At 38.9% G+C, this 19370-nt stretch overlaps 1 protein-coding gene across 1 annotated transcript in view; it reads right to left on the reverse strand.

The window, feature by feature from the left end:
• Nucleotides 1–202: 202 nt before the first annotated feature.
• The window catches only part of TUT7 (terminal uridylyl transferase 7), a 45679-nt gene continuing 26511 nt past the window's right edge, over nt 203–19370 (reverse strand). The window contains exons 13-28 of the mRNA XM_042449761.1: nt 19220–19370; nt 18237–18323; nt 17898–17998; nt 15568–15625; nt 12402–12505; nt 12191–12280; nt 11999–12112; nt 11820–11897; nt 10669–10846; nt 9193–9240; nt 9001–9092; nt 6808–6923; nt 5875–6200; nt 5385–5458; nt 5149–5212; nt 203–1219 (exon numbers count right to left, since the gene is read on the reverse strand). Of these exons, the coding sequence (XP_042305695.1) occupies nt 1152–1219; nt 5149–5212; nt 5385–5458; nt 5875–6200; nt 6808–6923; nt 9001–9092; nt 9193–9240; nt 10669–10846; nt 11820–11897; nt 11999–12112; nt 12191–12280; nt 12402–12505; nt 15568–15625; nt 17898–17998; nt 18237–18323; nt 19220–19370 (1749 nt within the window). The 3' untranslated portion in view covers nt 203–1151. The remainder of the gene's footprint in view (nt 1220–5148; nt 5213–5384; nt 5459–5874; nt 6201–6807; nt 6924–9000; nt 9093–9192; nt 9241–10668; nt 10847–11819; nt 11898–11998; nt 12113–12190; nt 12281–12401; nt 12506–15567; nt 15626–17897; nt 17999–18236; nt 18324–19219) is intronic.

Consider the following 19370-nt stretch of genomic DNA (forward strand, 5'->3'; position numbering starts at 1 on the left):
GTGTGACTTGCCCAGAGTTACCCAGAGGGTTTCTTTGGCTGAGCAGAGATTTGAACCCTGGGGCCCTAATCCAGCACTCAAGTCACTACACCATCCCTGCTCTGTAATACCCTTAATATAATGATAAAAACACATCTAATTTTCTCCATATGGTTCTCCACTTCTGTGGTCCATTTACACAACACAAAGAAAAAAGGAGAAATTTAATTTTTTCCCCACTTGGTTGTTTTATTTCAATGTCATAAATAACAGTGGCTTTTTTTGGTCTTTTTTTTCCTGTATACTTTTCATGGAAAGTGTCTACCGTACCATCTCCAGGAAATCCTGACATTAAGCCTCCATGAAAGTACAAAAGTAACTCCTTCACCAGCACATAGATCATCATTTTTATCCTTTCAAAAAAGCAGATGGATATTTTAACTGCCAAATACACCTTTTGATTCCTTAGAGGAACTTTGCTTTAGTGTCGTAGACAATGGGGAAAAGAATCATAGCAGCAGCAGCAGCAGCAGCAAATGGAACTGGCTTTTCCATTTCTCTGTACACAAGCACAGCAGCATTTCAATTATATAAAATAGCAGAAGGGAAGAATTCACTCAATGGCATTGCTTTTCCAGAGAGTTTATCTAGAACTTCACTAAATGTCCATGTTTTAGTGTCCCACAAATTAAAATATTTGCAAATACGGCAGTAGCAGTCCAGACATATCAAACACTTTTCACACAAGGAATCAGGAAAATGTTCATCAATTAATAAATACCACTTTTATCCTTCAAAAATAATATTTTGAAGGTGACACTATATTTGGCTTGCACACCATTTAAGTGCAATCAATCTTTCAGACTGAATGTAGAAACACTTAGAAGTGGTTTGAGTTATGGACATCCCTGATCTACATGTTTGATGTAGTAAACACAAACATGGTTTTCTATTAAAATGCCCAATATAGCAAGAGCAGGGATTCATGATATGAAGAAACATTAAAATCCATTGCTTTTTCAACTGTAGCAATTTAATTAAAATAAGTTTTTCTTTAAACTTATGATGAAGAGTGTGCTGCTGTTTTGTGAACCCAGAGGCTATAAAGAAAATAAACATTTCTTAAGGAAATGGACGGCCTGTATTGCATCTTAAAAGATTGCTTCAGTTTCTCATGAATCTTGATGGGGCCTCTTCTGTGAAGCTTTTACCTGAGTCATATATTTACTGGTAAGGCTGCCTGTGGTAAGGGAAGAAAAGGTCACAAATAAATATGTAAATAAAACTAGAAGAAGAAATAAACATAACCCCAATGAACATATGTATTTTTTTTAAAAAAAATACATTATAATAATGGAATCCATTCTGCAGCCCTGAGGAAAAATGCAGCTCTAGTGAAGATTGACTTCAATCTTGAATTAAATATTCCTTAGACCAGTTCTCCCCAAGCTTTCCGATCATTTTTCCCCATGTGCCTGACACCAAGGCTACACCTGTTCCCACTGGCACAGGGAGCCCCAGTGGCCAGTAGTTAAATGCCGGTACTGCAGCCACAAGGTTGCGAGTTCAATTCCAAGGGCTCCAAGGTCCACTAATTAGATTACTGCACTACACTCTTATAGTGCTGCTATTCCACTTTAACTGTTCTGGCTGCCTCCTGTTGCATTCTGGGATTTGCAATTTAGGGAAGGGCATTTCGAATTCTCAGCCAGATAACTCTTAGGCCTCTCTGAATTACAAGTAGCCAATGCATCCAGGGCCACCACTCTGAACAGTACTGCCTCATGTAAAGACTGAGTGAATTTCACATCACCACAAATTCTGTCTGGTACCTTCTGTTACACCTTCTTGTCCAGAATTGAAGAAGTCTCCTATTCCAAGGCACAATAATTTGCCTTACTGGGAAGTGATTCAGTCATGATTTAAATGCATTTTAAGGATATATGAAATTACCCACTATTGCAACACTGGGCTGAAGCAGATGGCCCGGAAGGAGTGGCCTCTAGCAGCTCCAACCCTAAGGCGACCACAGGGCCCACTCCCGAAATGGGCTGCCGCCACTGTTCCAAACCAGAGCCAGCAGGGAGTGGATTGAATCCACTCCTGAAAGGGTTGGCTCTTGCTAGCTTGATGCAGTTTCTAAATGTCATGCCCCCAAAGCAGCCTGAACCCACTTTATTTGGCCTGTCTGTTTCGGGTCACTATCTCCCTATGATTTCCCTCACACTATTTGGGTCTTGTTCTGCAAACAACAGCGTATCTTCATTAATGTATTTCCCTCTTATGCCGACCTACTCTGACACTTAGAAAATAAGAGGTATACTCTGGTGATACTGCAACTGAGCTTGGTTCTTGAATGGTCCAGTTTTTTCAACTCAGCACCTCTGTGACACACAGGGACACTATAGCCAATGTTTCACTGTCCTTTTAGAGCCAGGGATATTGGATCTATTTATCATATGGAATCTTCTAATACAAGGATTAGAAGGCAAGGAGTGGCCCCCAGGGTTGTATTTGTTCCAAAAAGCCTGCTAGGGTTTTTTTGCCAGGTTTTTGAGACCCCGGGATTATTCCAGTTTACTTCCTATTGTAAGAAGCCTCTCCTGGGCCTAAAATAGCTCAGGAGGACACAATAATGTGGTGAAAATGCCTCCCACACTAGAAGGGGGCCTTCTGGGGCAACCATAATTTTTTGTATAGGGATGTTTTGCTCTACCAGGTATACAGGAGGGCTAATGTGGCCCCTTAGCCTCTGTCAATTGTGCACCCCTGTTCTAATACCACACACACACAAACATTATTATGGCTTTGATAATTCTGGCATTTAGACAGATAGTATCATCTGAAAATAACAGCAACTATGAGATGAACATCTTTTTTTTTGTTCAAGATGTCTGGAGTGAGTAGGTACTTCTGTGTCAGACTGAGTATCTAGATATATTTTAACCAATTTAAGGTCTGTGCCTTAAACTGTCTAGGTTGCCCTAAGAAATGTATTATGCCAGAAAAATGGCACAGAGAACACAGCCTTGTTGGTTCTGTTAGAGTAGGTTGAAATCATGTGGGCCCATGCTTCTCTGAAACTGTTTCCACCTATCCCACCCAGACTAACAAAGACCAACATTCTTAGAAGACTGACAAATTCTTTTTTGTGACTGCAAACAGCCCTTAGGGGTGCTGCTTTGCCCCTAAACATTTCAGCCCCAAAATTTCTTTTAAAAGCAACAGGGAAGTGATTGCCAGCTGCTGAAAAAAAGAACAAAAATTTTCTGGCCACCAAAAATAGCACAAGTATAACCCCCCCCCCCCCCCCGAATCTTAGAACTTTCAATAGCTTGCAACATCAACCAGCAATTGAATTATAACACAGCACCCAAAGTACTCTGAAATAATTCCCACTTATGCCTAGTTTGTTTGCGTGGCTTATTACTGGGGTAAAAAATTGGCCCCCTAGGTCATGTTGCTGACTCCTGTCAGACAACTACAAAAAGTAATAGAAGTGTTAAATCAATGCCCCAACTGTAAAGTGGATTGCTCTTTTATGACATTCAAAGAATGAGTTGGATGAGAGCTAACTAAATGCCAGTTCTGACAAGATGGAACATTTGTGAGTGAAAGGTTCTTCTGTCCAAGAAGATGGGAGTTGTACACCTGCTGAAGGATTTGATTCTACAATGGGAGGTGCTCTTAGACCCAGGTTTACCACTAGAAGTAATCTTGCTACCATTATAAATTCTCTGGCAATCTTCTTAAAACTACTGTAGGCGGGTTACAGACTGCCTCTTTGAGGCGGGCTGCACCCGCCCCTTTCCCCACCGGATCGGGGCCTGAGCTGTCAGAACGGCAGCCGCTGAGGCCCCGATCCGCTGCTTCTCAGGCTGCGGGGAAGCAGAAAAACGCTGCTTCCCCGCAGCCTGAAAAGGTGTGTCCTTGGGGCTTCAAGCCCCAAGGACACCCCACGGCGGCAGGGAGGGGGAGAAAGGGGCCGCTTGGCTCCTTTCTCCCTTGCTTCGCTGGGTGCAACTGTCTGAAGGCTGCGCCCAGCGAAGCAAAGCGGCGCCGCAGACCAGGAAGGAGCTCCGAAACGGAGCTCCTTCCTGGTCTGCGGAAAGGGCGCCCTAGGCGCCCTGCCGCGGATTGAGGACGTCATGTCCGCGCCGCCCCGTATAGAGGCGGCGCGGCCGTGACGTCCTCATGGCGGCGGCTGTATGGAAGGGCCACTGCCGTTTAGTGCGTGACGAGCACGCACTAGGGTTAGTGCTCGTCACGCACTAAAGTGCCAGTCTGTAACCGGCCTTAATGAATTATATATAAGACTTTCCATAAAATAACCTTAAAAATTCTATGTAATAACGAATGCAGCTTCTAGAATGCTAACTGAGTAACTGTTATTGGAAATATATTTTGATGCTGAGTGAATATAGCACGTAAGGAACTGAAGAAAAGTCAAATGGTGGGGTAGACAACATCTAACAGCACAGAAACCACTTTTTATTCCCAATGACTTACTACCAAGCAGACCCAGAAATGCCTAATAAGACAGACAGACAGGTAGGCAGGCTGATAGATAGATGTAAGTAGGCCAAAATCTACTTTGTTTTATCTTGGGATCCCCCTCCTCCCCCGGGTTTGGGGTCCCTGTGCCATTTAAACACAAATCTTGAAGAATTTCAGAAGGGAGAAATAGACATTTTGCTGATGGGAGTGGGCTGGGATCCTGTGGGCTGCAAGAATGGCCTCAGAGACAAAATTTGATTCACTGGCCACATTTGCCCACTTCTGGTCTGAAGTGAGGCAAGTGAATAACAAGGAGGTTTGTTTTGGGTTCTGGTGCCCTGCCACTGGAATTCTGTTCCCAAGGAGGTTCATCTGGTGCCTAAGCTGAAACCCTTTCAGGGTTAGTAAAGGCCTTTGTGATCCCCAATATATATATTTAGATTTTTAAAATTTACTTTAACTGCTAGTTTTCTTGTCTCACCGTGTTTTATACTTTTATGTCCTATTCAGGGGTGTAATGCTGAATCAATGAAACAAAAGAACAGTTCCTGACTGATCAGTCATCGGTCAGCAAGGTTTTGCTTATGGACATATATCCAACGATACCTTGACCTTGGCAAAAATCCCTTCATTTGTGCAAATTATGTACCGAATGAAACCTAGTTCACAAACCTGACGGGGGACTCAAGAACACTTTTCCTTTCTGTTTCTTTTTTTCTTCCTGTGGAAGTAGTCCCTTAAAAAATAGATAAAGCATGAGTGAACATTTGCAGTTACCTAATGTTTGGTGCAACAGTGGCACCGTAACATTTGCTATGTCTTACTGAATGTTCTATTTTCCTAACATTAACTGGATCACAGAGTTGGAACATAAAAACTTTTTTAAAAAATTGAAACATGATAGTTACCTGATTTAGTTGACCAGAGTATTTCACAGCACTGGATAAAGGGGACCCACATGGACTTTCTAACTTCAAAACACCTGAGAAAGGGAAAGTTGTTATAATTTAAATGTAAAAACAAAATATACAATTCTACTATGCTTTTCTAAATTCTGCAGACCCCAGCAAAAATTCAGCAATACAAATCCTTAAAGAGTTTTGAAATGCAACTTTTTAACCTATGAGCTGGAACAGTAAAAAATATTATAAATGTCAGATTCCAGGCATTCTTGTACCAGTATTATTTTTCTCAGTTTTTTGGAGGGGAGGGTGTACAGCCTCCCTGCACCCGCAGAGATAAATGTCTTGGTCATGGAATTCTACTCCATGTCCAAGATCCAAGTCTGGATCCAGCACTCATGTATTACAACAGAACATAATCTTCTAGTTAACTTTGTAAAATATATTTAATAGCATGTACACACTTTTAGTCTTGGACTTTATCTAAATGCTATACCTGCAGATCCTTTGTGTTGTGGGCATTCTTTTTTAATGTGTCCCTCTCTTCCACATATAAAACAACGCTTTTCTCTTAAATCTCTCTCTTCCTGTCGCTTCCATTTCTCTACCGGCTGCTTGTGAGTCTTTTCTTTTCCAGTTTCCAATGTTCCACGGCACAATTTGTTTTTATTAAGTATACATATCTGTAGTTTCCCATCCTTTAGTGAAACTTCTTTTTCTGTACTTTTAACTGTGGTGTCCTTTTCCTCTCTACTTCTTTTTTCTTTGTTTTCTGTGTATCTTTGGTTTTGAGGATCTTCACTATCATGCCGTCTTCTCAATCTAAAAACATGAATTACTGTCATCCTTTTTTTGAAAGAAGAAAAGAACAGCAATGCACTGAAATAACTTTAAGATATATTAAATCTCACACTCTTTCTTATACTGGATGTCTTGAAATAACTGGAAAAGTGTATTTCATTTGTTATTCTTTTGTAGCCAGAATCAGCCTTTTCAACTTTAATTTATTGTTTCTTCTTTACTTATGTCCTCACCTCTAGATTTTATTATTTGCAAATTGGTCTACAGTCATGCGTTTTTGTGGCTATATGGTTAAATTATAAATAAAATATGTCTTGTTATGAACACCAGGAATTCTACAACTGATACGCATGAAGCAAGTAATATATTAAGACGTATTATATTATACATAAAATTGATTTAGTTTAATTCCTACAGAACAGAATCACATTTTCAAAATATTCAAAGTCACATATTCTTAATCCTTTAAAATTCCTACAGCAGCATGTCTTACATCCACAGTGCCCCAGAGGAGATGTAATGTTATCAATACTGCTAACAGGTTAGAAAACTGCAGACAACATGTATGCATAAGTACACTGTACTACCAAAGGAAGACTACTCTTTTACTTGAAAGCATAGTACTTACTTCCTCCTCATAGGACAGTCTTTCATGAAATGTCCAATTTTACCACAAATTCTACAGCATCTATCATTTGGAGCCAGTTCTCCTTCTGTCAATACTTCAGGATCAAAAAAATATTCCTAACAAAAAATATTACAAAAAGATGGCATTTGATTCCATATGAGAGCAATTAATTCTGCCTTATGCAAATAAGAAAGCACTACTAATTCAGAATATAGTAAAAGGCATGCTGGATCAAAGGCCTATTTAGTCCAGTATCCTGTTCACATACTGGCCAAATAACTGTGGGACACCCTCATGAATGACATATCAAATAGCACCTTCACACATATTCCCCAGGAATTGATATATAGAAGCATACTGCCTATGGGCCAAAACAGACGGCCCTGAACGCCAGATCAAGGCTGTGGCAATCACATTCTGCAGCCCCAATCCAGCTATTTGCTGGCTCAAAGAGGTGGCAGAAGGCCGCTCCTTTTTGAGTCAGCAAAAGGGTGCCCCTTTTGCCACCGCTGCAGCTTCGCAGCGCTCAGGCAATGTGCAGTGTCTAAACACTTTGCCACCGGAGTGCCCTGAAGCCGGCCCACATGTGGGCAGGCAGGTGGCTTCTGGGCAGCATTGGGCCATGTGTCATGCGTGTGCCATGCCCCCACACCGCCTTCAAGGTGGCTTTCAATGCCCGTCTGTACTGGCTCTATGTTACTGGGAGTAATATATAGCCATAGAAACTCACTCCTAGCCCCATTCTCCAGTGATTTTTATCTAAAGCCCTTTGGAAGCTGCTCAAATTAGCGGGCATTAATACATTCAGTGGTAGCCAACTTAACAACAAATGGTATGTTGTGTGGAGAAGCATTTTTGAGGGAAGTTCTGTTGTGAATCCCACACCATTCAGCTTCTGTGGATGACCCCAAGTTATAGGTTTGTGAGATGCTGGGGGAAGGAGTTTATCCCTATTCTCTTTATTCACACCACATTAGAACTTATGCACAATTTTACATTATGTTCTCACCATACTACTTTCCTTTCTTCTAAGCAAAGGGTAATGATATGACCTTTCCTCAGCTGGGAGTTGCTCAAGTCCCTTGATCATTTCCTTTATCATATCACTTTCAGTTCTATATTAACTTGTGTGGGGGTAAGTGACCAGAATTGTCTGAAGCTCTGTTAATGATGTTAACAATTTCTTTTTCAATACTTCATACAGAATTTAAGAAACAGCAAAGAAATTTATAGTATTGAAGCTCTGGCGCCATACCAGGTGTAGACCTATTCAGGTTTTCCTTTCTTCGGACAAACATGCACACTCTAATGATCATTTGCAAATAACCTCAAGGAAAAATCTTGCAGATGTATCTCCCCCTCACCCAAAATTAAAATGACACACCTGCCGAGTCTTCCCTTATTAAAACTATTTTTACATCCAAATGCTCATATTTGATTAAGTTTCTGCAAAGCTGGTCTACCTATGACAAGTGCTGGTCTATCTATGACAAGTACATTACACCACTGGGAAGGAGCATCAACAAGAGAATACGATATAAAAGTTGTATAAACAAGATGACATACTCATATTCTATTATATGTGTGTGTGTGTGGGGGAACAGCTATTATATCAAAGCTTCACTTTCTATCAGTCAAATACAGTACACAAATGTAATGCGACGGTGGGAAGGATTGTTCAGCAACCTTGTGGCAGTTGTATTTTTTTTCTAAACAATATCTATACAGATTATAATGTTTAACATAGAGAATGTTGCCATCAGAACCTCCATGAATACTTCAAGAATGCATAATATTTTAAACAGAGGTGCATTGTTGTCAGACACACACAGGTAATTTTTTTTATTTTTTATTTTTGCTTTAGTGCATGTGCAAGCAAATGTCTGCATACTTTATTAACTATGGCCCCACACAGACAGGCCAAAATAAAGCTGCTTCAGGTCACTTTGGAGGTATGCTGTTTAAATGATGCGTGTGTACTAAGAGTTTGGAAGCTGCGCCAAAGCCACGATCCAATCCTAAGGACTAGAGCGCAGCTTTGGCGCAACCTCAAGACTCTTAGTACGCATGCATCATTTAAACAGCATACCTCCAAAGTGACTCGAAGCAGCTTTATTTTGGCCTGTCTGTATAGGGCCTATATGACAAAAACCTCCTATTAAAATATTTCCAGCAGATTTTTCACATACTCACCATTTTTGAGGGATATTCTTTAGGTAATCCTCTTACTGGGGTGCCAAATACCCTCCTTCCATTGATAAAAGCCTTCATTATAAAGTTAGTCACTAGAATAATGAAATAAAAGTAATTAATCATCTAAATGGAGAAATGGACACACCTTGATACAGGTATTTTTCTCCATAAAATTGTAACAAGGAATCTTACTTTTTCTTGATAATCCAGCACCAAGATTATGATTCAGATCAAAAGGATCTGTAAAAAAGAATGTTAGAGACTTCAGAAAAAATCCATCTCAATACCTACCCCAGGTCTTATGAAATAAACTGTTTCAATTAATTAAAACCCCAAATGAATGCTAGTTAACATGCTTTTCTAAAGAAGAATCCATATTCAAAGTTTCTTTTACCTCCTACCCCAATTTTTGAGAATTAGAAAATAAATAAAAAGTATTAAGAATAGCAAATTTAGTTCTCTTCCAAAGTTACATGTAACTTTAACATCCATGGCTCCATTTTATGGAATTCTGAGACTGGTAGTTTCATGAAATATCTAGAAATCTCTGCAAGAACACTTGCATCACCAAACTAAAAGTTCCAGAATTCCATGGGATGTTGCCATGGCAATTAAAGTAGTATTGACGTGCTACTATTGTGTACTGTGAAAAAGACTTCAGAACCTTTTATTTCAGCAAAGTTCACTGCCATTACGATTTGATGTGTGTGTGTGTGTGTGTGTGTGTGGAGCGTGTACAATTCCAACAAAGGAAGAATAGCAATAGCAACTACATTTCTATACCGCTTATCAGTGCACTTAAGCACTCCCTAAGCGGTTTACAAATTGTAAGCTAACTGCTCCCAACAATTTGGGTACTCATTTTAGCGACCTCGTAAGGATGCAAGCCGGAGTCAAGCTTGAGCCCTTTCGCTGGTATTAAACTCACAACCTTATGGTTTGTGAGTAAGTGGCTGCAGTCCAGGCATTTAACCACTGCGCCACCATCAATACAAATTGGCCAGTCGATTAGGAATGTAGAGGCTGAGGGAACAAAGTTACAGGACTAAAGATTAGGTATCATTGGAGCACTTTCATTATCAGCTCCCTGTTAACTAGTCAGCAACACTCAAAAGATTATGTCTATACAAGGGACAACAAGAAGGAATGTAAATCAAGTTGACAGGATATATAAGGAAGATGAAAACATTAAATACTGAGCATAGTATTAAGCGCAACACTTGATAGCTCAGGAGGCACAGGTAGAGAGAAAGTTCTGAAGGGTTTGAGTCCAATGTGCATAAACTATTACCTTACTGAGGCCTTACATCATTTAGATTAAATATATACATCAAAGAATATGCTAGCTCTGTCACCTCCATCATCTCTTCACATACATGAAAAGTAAAGGTCTGAAGAAGCCATCCATCCATGGAGGGTTTCCATGTGACAGAGGAGAGGCTCCATGGACAGAGAGCTTCCATGCAGAAGAGGCAGCTTTCCATTTTCTCTGTCAGTGAATATATGGTTTTCTGCATATTGTCCTATTCATGTGTGGCGGAACTGCAACAACTTTAACTGAAGCTGCTATCCCAATATAACCAGTGAATCATTTAATCAGACTTAGTCCTTGCAGTAAACATGGTTTTGTTAAATCATCAATAATACTCTCAGATTTTAGATAAATACCTTCAATAACTATGTATTTTGAAGTCCACTGCTTCTTGAATGTTGTCAGCAAACTTTTTCTTCGGATGCAAATAACATGCTCTTTAAAATCAAATTCTTCAGTATAAAAACGCAGCAGTCCCAACCATAATTCACCAACAGATTCTTTATTTTTACCAAAGTCTGGCCAAACTGCTGGCTGAAAGTGAGAAATAACTTTTTTTTTTTGCTTCGATGTTTAACACTGCAGATTATTCAAATTAAAATATTAAGTAAACAGCTATTTAATTATTTCAATATAGCTGGATCTATTAGCAGACTCTGTCAAATCCATAGTCCAGCTATTTTTTTAACTTAGGTCTTATGTAAAACCATGAAACGACAGAATATACGTGCTCCAAAGATACTGGATTCAATCCTACCCTCTAAATGCTCATACAAGCATTCAACTCCATATTTATTTGATGATTTACCCAAGAAAAGTTCTAACTGCTACAAATATACCACAATCCAGGCCTGTAAAACCAGTTGTTATCAAATAGGGTCTTGCTGATCTTCCAAAAGTCTTTGGCTGCATCCACAGTGCCGAAATAATCTGGTTTGACACCACTTTCATTGCCATGGCTCAATGCTATGGAATTCTAGGGACTGTATTGTGTTATGGCATTTAGGCAGTGCGGATTCAGCCTTTGTGATGATATATTTGTACACAGAGATATATAAAAACACATGTTCTATCACTCTATATGGGCCTTTCTCATAAGAAATGGAAAAATCAAGTTGTGGTCTAAGCATCAACAGACATAAAGACAGATAAACCATTTTAATATTTTAGGAGGTCACTAGGTCTTTTTAACCATCACCTTTCAGGAGACCACTAGGTTTTTAAGACCTAAGGGCATAGTATTCTCAGTATCTCATTTTTAAAATGACTCCAACGAATCACAATGTACAATCAATCTATGAAAAATTAATAGGGGATGAAGCACCACAAAGTAACTGCCTCATTTATGTTGAATAATACATTCAGAATTAAGGATGATTGGAAACAAAGTCCCCACTCCTTCACCCCCACTACTTTGGGTCAATTTTACTCTGTTATTCAGGCAAATGTCAGCAATGTAAACTAAGATTTTATATGAGATAATTTTTTTAAATATTAGCCTTCTCACCAGTTCCTCTAGTCTGTCAAAGAAATAGACATTCCAACCATCAACCAGCATTTCAGGTTTCTTTGGTTCTTTGTAGATCTAAAAAGAGAAACATTTGACTGTTAGGGCACAGTTTAAGACTATTAATTGGATTTTTAAAGTAAACATGCAAGTGCACCAGTATTAAATAAATACTGTACCTCCTGAAGGACAGGAATGACAGGTGGGCTTCTCTGCTGAAGGAAATAGAGCACCATAAGAGTATAGGCATAAGAAGAGAGGCTACCTCTAGATGCATCACCAATGTCACACATCTGAAAGGAGAGAAGGAAATTAGCTGCAAAATTTGACCTGTCATTTTTGCTCCCACAGCATCAGGAATGTTGCCATACCTTAGTAAATACTTTCATTGTATAACAGAGATATTTTACTCTGGAATCAATAGCTGCATAACAGGATAAGAGTCTTGTGTTATGGAGAGCCTGTAAAGAAACAAGGAGACTGAATGTGAATGCAACAGAAAGAAGACACATTTTGAATAACTTCACCTGCAAAAGCATAGCATGTTTCAAAGCCATTGAAGTCACTGGAAGGTCCTCTTACCAAGGTATTATATAAGCTGATGTCCACTTCAAGACCACTCCGGACATGAAAAAACTTAACAATAGGCACTTTTGCAGTTGTAATGGGCAAGATATTTCTTAGACCTATGCAAATACGAAAATTGCAAAGAAAACAAAAACAAACAAACAAACAAAAAAGGTCAGTAGTTGTGGGCACCTTATTTGATGTCACTGATTATCATATTGGGGGATTCAGAATGTAAAGACCATAGAATCATAGAGTTGGAAGAGACTTCAAGGGCCTTCAAGTCCAACCCCCTGCCATGCAGGAAAACACAATCAAAGCACCCGACAGATGACCATTCAGCCTCTGTTTAAAAACCTCCAAAGAAGAAGGTCTTACCACACTCCAAGGGAGTGTGTTCCACTGTCAAACAGCTCTTACTGTCTGGAAGTTCCTCCTAATGTTTAAGTGGAATCTCTTTTCCTGTAGCTTTCATCCATTGCTCCTTGTCCTGGAGCAGCAGAAAACAGGCTTCTCCATCCTCAATATGACATCCCTTCAAATATTTAAACAGGGCTATCATATCACCTCTTTACCATTTCTTCTCCAGGCTAAACACACACAGTTAGCTAAGTCCCTCCTCATAGGGGCATGGTTTCCTTCATCATTTTATTTGCTTTTCTCCGGACACTCTCCAGTTTGTCAACATCCTTTCTGAATTGTGGTGCCCAGAACTGGACAGTATTCCAGGTAAGCCCTGACCAAAGCAGAATAGAATGACACTATTATCTCCTTGATCTAGACACTATACTTCTATTGATGCAGCATAGAATTGCATTGGCCTTTTTAGCTGCCGCATCACACTGTTGACTCATGTTCAACTTGTCGTCTACTAGGACTCCTAGCTCCTGTACACATGTACTGTTGTCAAGCCAGGTATCCCCCATCCTATATCTGTGCATTTTATTTTTTTTTGCCCTAAGTGTTGTACTTTACATTTTCCCCTGCTGAAATTCATTTTTTTAATTTTGGCCCAGCTTTCTAATTTATTAAGACCATTTTAGCTACCCCTCTTGCTTTGGTGTCATCTGCAAATTTCATAAGCATGTCCTCTATTCCATCATCCAAGTCATTGATAAAGATGTTGAACAGCACTGGGCCCAGGGTAGAACCCCGTGGCACCCCACTGGCCACTCCAGGATTAAGAGGAGCCATTGCTGAACATGCTTTGGTTCAGCTGTTTAACCAATTACAAATCCAAATAACAGTTGCATTGCCTAGCCCACATTTTACTAGCCTGTTTGCCAGAGTATCTTGGGGGATCTCATCGAAGGCCTTACTGAAATCAAGATATGCTACATCCACAGCATTCCCTTCATTTACTAAGCTGGTAATTTTATCAAAAAAGGGGATATGATTAGTTTGGCATGCCTTTTTTTTTTTTTTGAGAAACCCATGTTGACATTATTATTATGGCATTGCTTTCTAAGTACTTACAGAGTCTCTGTTTAATGAGCTCTCTGTTTAATGAGCTACTTTAGAATCTTTCCTGGTACTGATATCGGGCTAACCAGGTGGTAATTGTTTGGGTTCTCTTTTTTTACTTTTTGAAGATGGGGACATTTGCCCTCCTAGAGTCTGCCGGGACTTATTCTGTTCTCCAGGAGTTCTCAAAAATTATTGCAAGTGGCTCTGATATTACTTCTGCCAATTCTTTTAATACCCTCGGATGTAATTCATCTGGCTCTAGAGACTTGAATTCATTTAGATTAACTAGGTATTCCTGTACTACCTCTTTACTTATTCTGTTCTGCATTTTCCCTATTGCACCATCTGTACCACTTCCTTCAGAATGAGCACCTTTTTCTTTTGTGAGAAGACAAAGCTAAACTGCATTTCCAGCTATATTTATTCTGCTGCCATTTGATTTCACTTCAAAAATAAGTTTGTATGTATAATTTACGTATTATTTTATTGGGGCTAGGGTTGCCATAAGCCAGGACCTCCAAATCGGGACAAATGTAGGACAACATTTTCAAATGTAGGGCACAGTTTTACTAAATGGAGGACACGCCAAAAAAATTGATTATTTTTTTAAAATGTTAATATAAATGCATGTTTCTTAGGCATGATCCAAATGGAGGACATTTTGAAATTTGAGAGAAGAGGACATGTCCTGGAAAAGGAGGAGGATGCCTGGTCACCTTGTCTCTGGTCCAAAATACACTGCAGAAATAAAACATAGCTGGACTGAAATGCCCAGGGTTCCTCACCAAAGCTGCATCCACACTGAGGAAGTAATCCAGTTCGAGAGTGACTTAACTGTCCTGGGTTAGTGCTGGGGAATGCTGTGAATTGTAGTACACTGTGGCCTCAGAGCTATCTCTGACAGGGAGTCCCATAACCCTCCAAACGTAGTTGAACTGCAGTGCCCAGAATTCCTCACCAGGTGCATCCACATTGAGGAAATGGTCCAGTTTGAGACTGCTCAGTGCTGGGGAATCCTGGGAATTGTAGTACCCAAACACTAGCATTCCAGGATTCCCTACCATTGAGTTAAAGCAGTCTCAAAGTGGGTTGTTATTCTTGCAGTGTGTGAGAGATATATAAAAGCTAGGGACTGGATTCATTTGGAGGATATCTGTGTCCAAAACACACTGCTTGGACTCCCAGGGCTCAGTGCTATGGAATCCTGGGAATTGTAGTTTATTGTGGCACCAGAGCTCTCTGACAGAGAAGGCCAAATGCCTCACAGACACCAGAATTCCAGAGCATTGAGCCCTGGCAGTCAAAGTTAGAAAAAATACACAGGGACAAAATAAATATTGAAAATGGCCACGCACTTCCTCCTCCTCCTCCTCCTCCTAATCATCCTCGCCTTGGTGCCAAAGCTCTGTGTATTACTATGGGGAAGTTTTGAAGGACACAGATAAGCTCATTGAAGATAGGGCCATAAGCATACCACATTTTGCAGTCAGGAGGATCTGCCTTTTATATATATATATATATGTATTTAGTTAGGATTCTGCATCAAATGAATGCATCATGAGAAGTGCCCCAATGTAATTTAGGCTTCATCCTACAACATTCAGCTTGCACTAACTCAATGTTTGCTGATGTTTACAAATAATGTGTCCATGCATATAAATAAATAAATAAATAAATAAATAAATAAATAAATAAAATTTCCAGCAAATGTCACCTGAATGTTTCTTGAGTACTCTTGCAAGTTCTTCAATAATTTTTATGCAATCCAGTTCCTGTAAGAGAAATGATGAAATTTAACCATAAGAAAATAATGTCAATGTCTCTCAGCCTAAATATAAATATTTCATTATTGTTTGCAGCAATACTTGGTCTGCAATACAGTGCAGCCTTGCCTTACGTGGCGATCCGTTCCAGAACTCCCTGGTGTAAGGCAAATACAGTGTAAACTCAAACCCCATTCAATAGAATGGGGCTCGTGCTTGTGGCGGCACGTGAGCGCCATTCCATGTATTGCAGCACAGCTTCCATGTAAAGTAGAAGCTGTGTATGGCACACCCGCGTATGGAGCGGGTGCGCTGTATTTGGTAGTGAACTTCATCATGTAATAGACTGATACATATGCTTCACCTCAGAGCAGACTACATTACTGTTGAAATTATATATGAAACATACTTTAGGTTCCATATGCCTTACTACTGGACCATGTTTTCACTATCTCCAGTTCAGAAAAAATGCAAGCACATGCAATTCCAGTTCTCACAAAGCAAGCCATGCCAGATAACAGACACATCTAAAAAAAGGAGTGGCACTGATGTTCATGTGAAAAACCCTTAGAGAAACAAATTTTAAAGGATCTGTGGTATTTTGTTGTACTTAATGTGTTTTGGAATATAAAATACATTACTTGGTGTCTTTAAAACAAAAACAATATAATTAAAAACTACATTTCAAATACTGTGTCCAGTTCTGGGTGCCACAATTCAAAAAGGATGTTGACAAGCTGGAGCATGTCCAAAGGAGGGTGACTGAAATGGTCAAGGGTCTGGAAACCATGCCTCATGAGGAACGACTTAGGGAGCTGGGTATGTTTAGCCTGGAAAAAGATGGTTAAGAGTTGATATGATAGCTCTGTTTAAACATTTAAAGGGATGTCATACTGAGAATGGCACGAGCTTGTTTTTTGCTGCGCCAGAGAATAGGACACGGAGCAATGGAAGAAAGCTAAAGGAAAAGAGATTCCACCTAAACATTAGGAAGAAATTCCTGACAGTAAGAGCTGTTCAATAATGGAACACACTCCCTCAGAAGTTGGTGGAGTCTCCTTCTTTGGAGGTCTTTAAACAGAGGCTGGATGGCCATCTGTCGGGGATGCTTTGATTGAGAGTTCCTGCATGGCAGGGGGATAGGACTGGATGGCCCTTAAAACTCTAGGATTCTATGATACAGTATATGAAATGCCTAAACGATATTATAAATCATTTCTTTATTAAGACATCCTGTTACAGAAAAGGTTAGCAGTTTTATCAGCTCTGTTGTGTTGAAAGGTTTTTCAGTGACCCAATCCACTGGAAGCATTACAGGTTGCTTGGGACCAAAACCATTTCAGATTTTGGAATACATTCATCCCTCCATATTTGTGGCTTTGATATTGGTGGATTTGATAATTCACGGATTTGATTAGTGTGTTTTCTAGGAATATCTAGGTCCTCCAGTGCAAGTCTATGGTCAAGTTTAGAAGTTGCACTGAAAGACCTAGAGATTCCTAGAGAGAATACATTTGTAGCTCCTCCAGTGCAGTTCTATGGCCAGTGTCTGTCGGACGTTGACCAGAGTTAACCTGGAGGACCTACAGATTCCTAGAGAAGTGTCCTCTTTTGTTATTTGAGTTTTTTCTATATTCACAGGGGTCTTGTGCCCCCAACCCTAGTGAATATGGAGGGACAAGTATATTTCTATATGAATAATGATCTTGGATATGGAACCCAAGTCTAAACATGAAATTCATTTATGTTTCACATACACCTTATATACATAGCCTTATGGTTAACTTTATGCATAATATTTTAAATAATTTTGTGAATGAAACAAAGTCTGTGTACACTGAACCATCAGAAAACAAAGGTGTCACTATCTCTGCAACCCACATGGATGATTTTGGAATTCTGGATAAGAGATACTAAACTTGCATTTTCATTTAAACATGTGGCTGACTATTCATGTTTCTCTTCATATAATACAGTATTATATCCTCCCACATCTTTACAAGATAAACAGTCCTCCTATTTTAAAACAGATTTATGAACTTGTAAAACAAACAAACAGATTTTTTTAAAAATTTACATGAATACTGTAAGAGTGAACTTGCTTATTCATCAGCCTCTTGATTCTTGCAGTGAATAATCTTTATTAGGAATACCTGTCTGCAGGCTGGCCTGTATGTTCAACATTTAATTCCTCAGGGAACACCCTCCCAAAAAAAAAAAAAAAACCCAAAAGATAAGTAACACATATCTGTTTGTCAAGCTACCAATATTTAAAGGCTACCTCAGCAGTTTCCAGACCATCAATTGTCATACAGATGTCAAGATCACTTTGCTTGAAGCCAAATCCATTCTTTGAAGAGCCAAACAAATTTAATTTAGTACCTATAAGGAAAGATTTGTTTCAGTGATATTCAGTGATTATACACACTTTTAAGCATTTTCTCATATTAAATACAATTTTATTTATTTATATATTTAAATAGTTGTGTCCCTAAAAAGGAAACAAGATGTAAAAAAACCCTCTAAGTTTCTGCTACTAACACAGCATAGGGAGATAAAGATTTTGTGGAAAAACTGTGGAATTAAATAACAAGGAAGAATTTTTAACCACAAGAAACACCTCGAAATTCTTGCTGGATAAAACTTTCAAGATTTTGCCGTATATATTCACGAGCCTGGTCCTCTAGAACAGTTGGAGCAAAATCCTCTGTTGAAAAAAATATACAAGAATTTGATTTAGAAATGAATCATGACAGCAAGTGGCAAATACACAAAACAGACAGTTCTTTCAATATTCCTAAATAGCATTGCACTACATTCTAATTTTCTGATAGTTCTGACACGGTTGGAAAAGTATTGATCATTTTTATGTATGTCTTAATTACATACAAGAGTACATTGATGATGATGTATTTGTTTCTGTATGTCTTTTTATGTTTAATAAAATATTTTATAATAAAAAAAGAAAAAATACTGATCATTTAAGGTATTACAAGAGGATAAATATAAAAGCTATGAAGCAAGATACATTTATTTATTTATTTATTATTTATATTCCACCTTCTTCCTGGTACAGGGACTTCATATTGAAAACATGAAGTAAAAGAGTCACTGTAAACTTACAGAATTAAATTTTTGGAAGAAAAACATTTGTTTACTTGACAGAAGATCATATCTGGTTGGCGTAAAGAACTGATAAGACAGTAACAACTTATTTCTGTATATATTCCGAATTAGTCATTAGCAATAATGTTAATACCTACACATTTATTCAAAAGAAACAGATTTTTAGCAACACCCGTAAGTTTCTGTACAACCTAAATTCCAGTTGCTAGTCAGTTGTAAGGCAAGACACAACTCTGAAAAGGATGTAGCCAGCAGGATGTGGAACTTATCAATTCCCTAACTGCCATTTTCTTCTGTTACCTCTAAATACAATCATAAAGTCCACCTGGTTTGTGGCGGTGTAGTGGTGTTGCAATTCTACTTTGTGAAATATTAGCATTTTCTTCCTAATACAATTTTATCTATTTATATAATATTGTTCATGCAATTAGAAATCTGCAGTCAATCTGCAAATTAGACAAAGTTGTGCTAACTTACTGTAACACTGGATGCACACTTGATCCAATGTACTGGAAAACTTCAGGGTTAATGGTGGCAAAGGATCTAGTTCAATTTTTTTGAAGTCTTCTGGACAATCCCTCTTTAGGTGACCTTCTCGCTTACACAAACTGCAAACAACTGTAGGTGA

The sequence above is a fragment of the Sceloporus undulatus genome, chromosome 2 (genome assembly GCF_019175285.1).
Source record: "Sceloporus undulatus isolate JIND9_A2432 ecotype Alabama chromosome 2, SceUnd_v1.1, whole genome shotgun sequence".
Lineage (NCBI taxonomy): Eukaryota > Metazoa > Chordata > Lepidosauria > Squamata > Phrynosomatidae > Sceloporus > Sceloporus undulatus.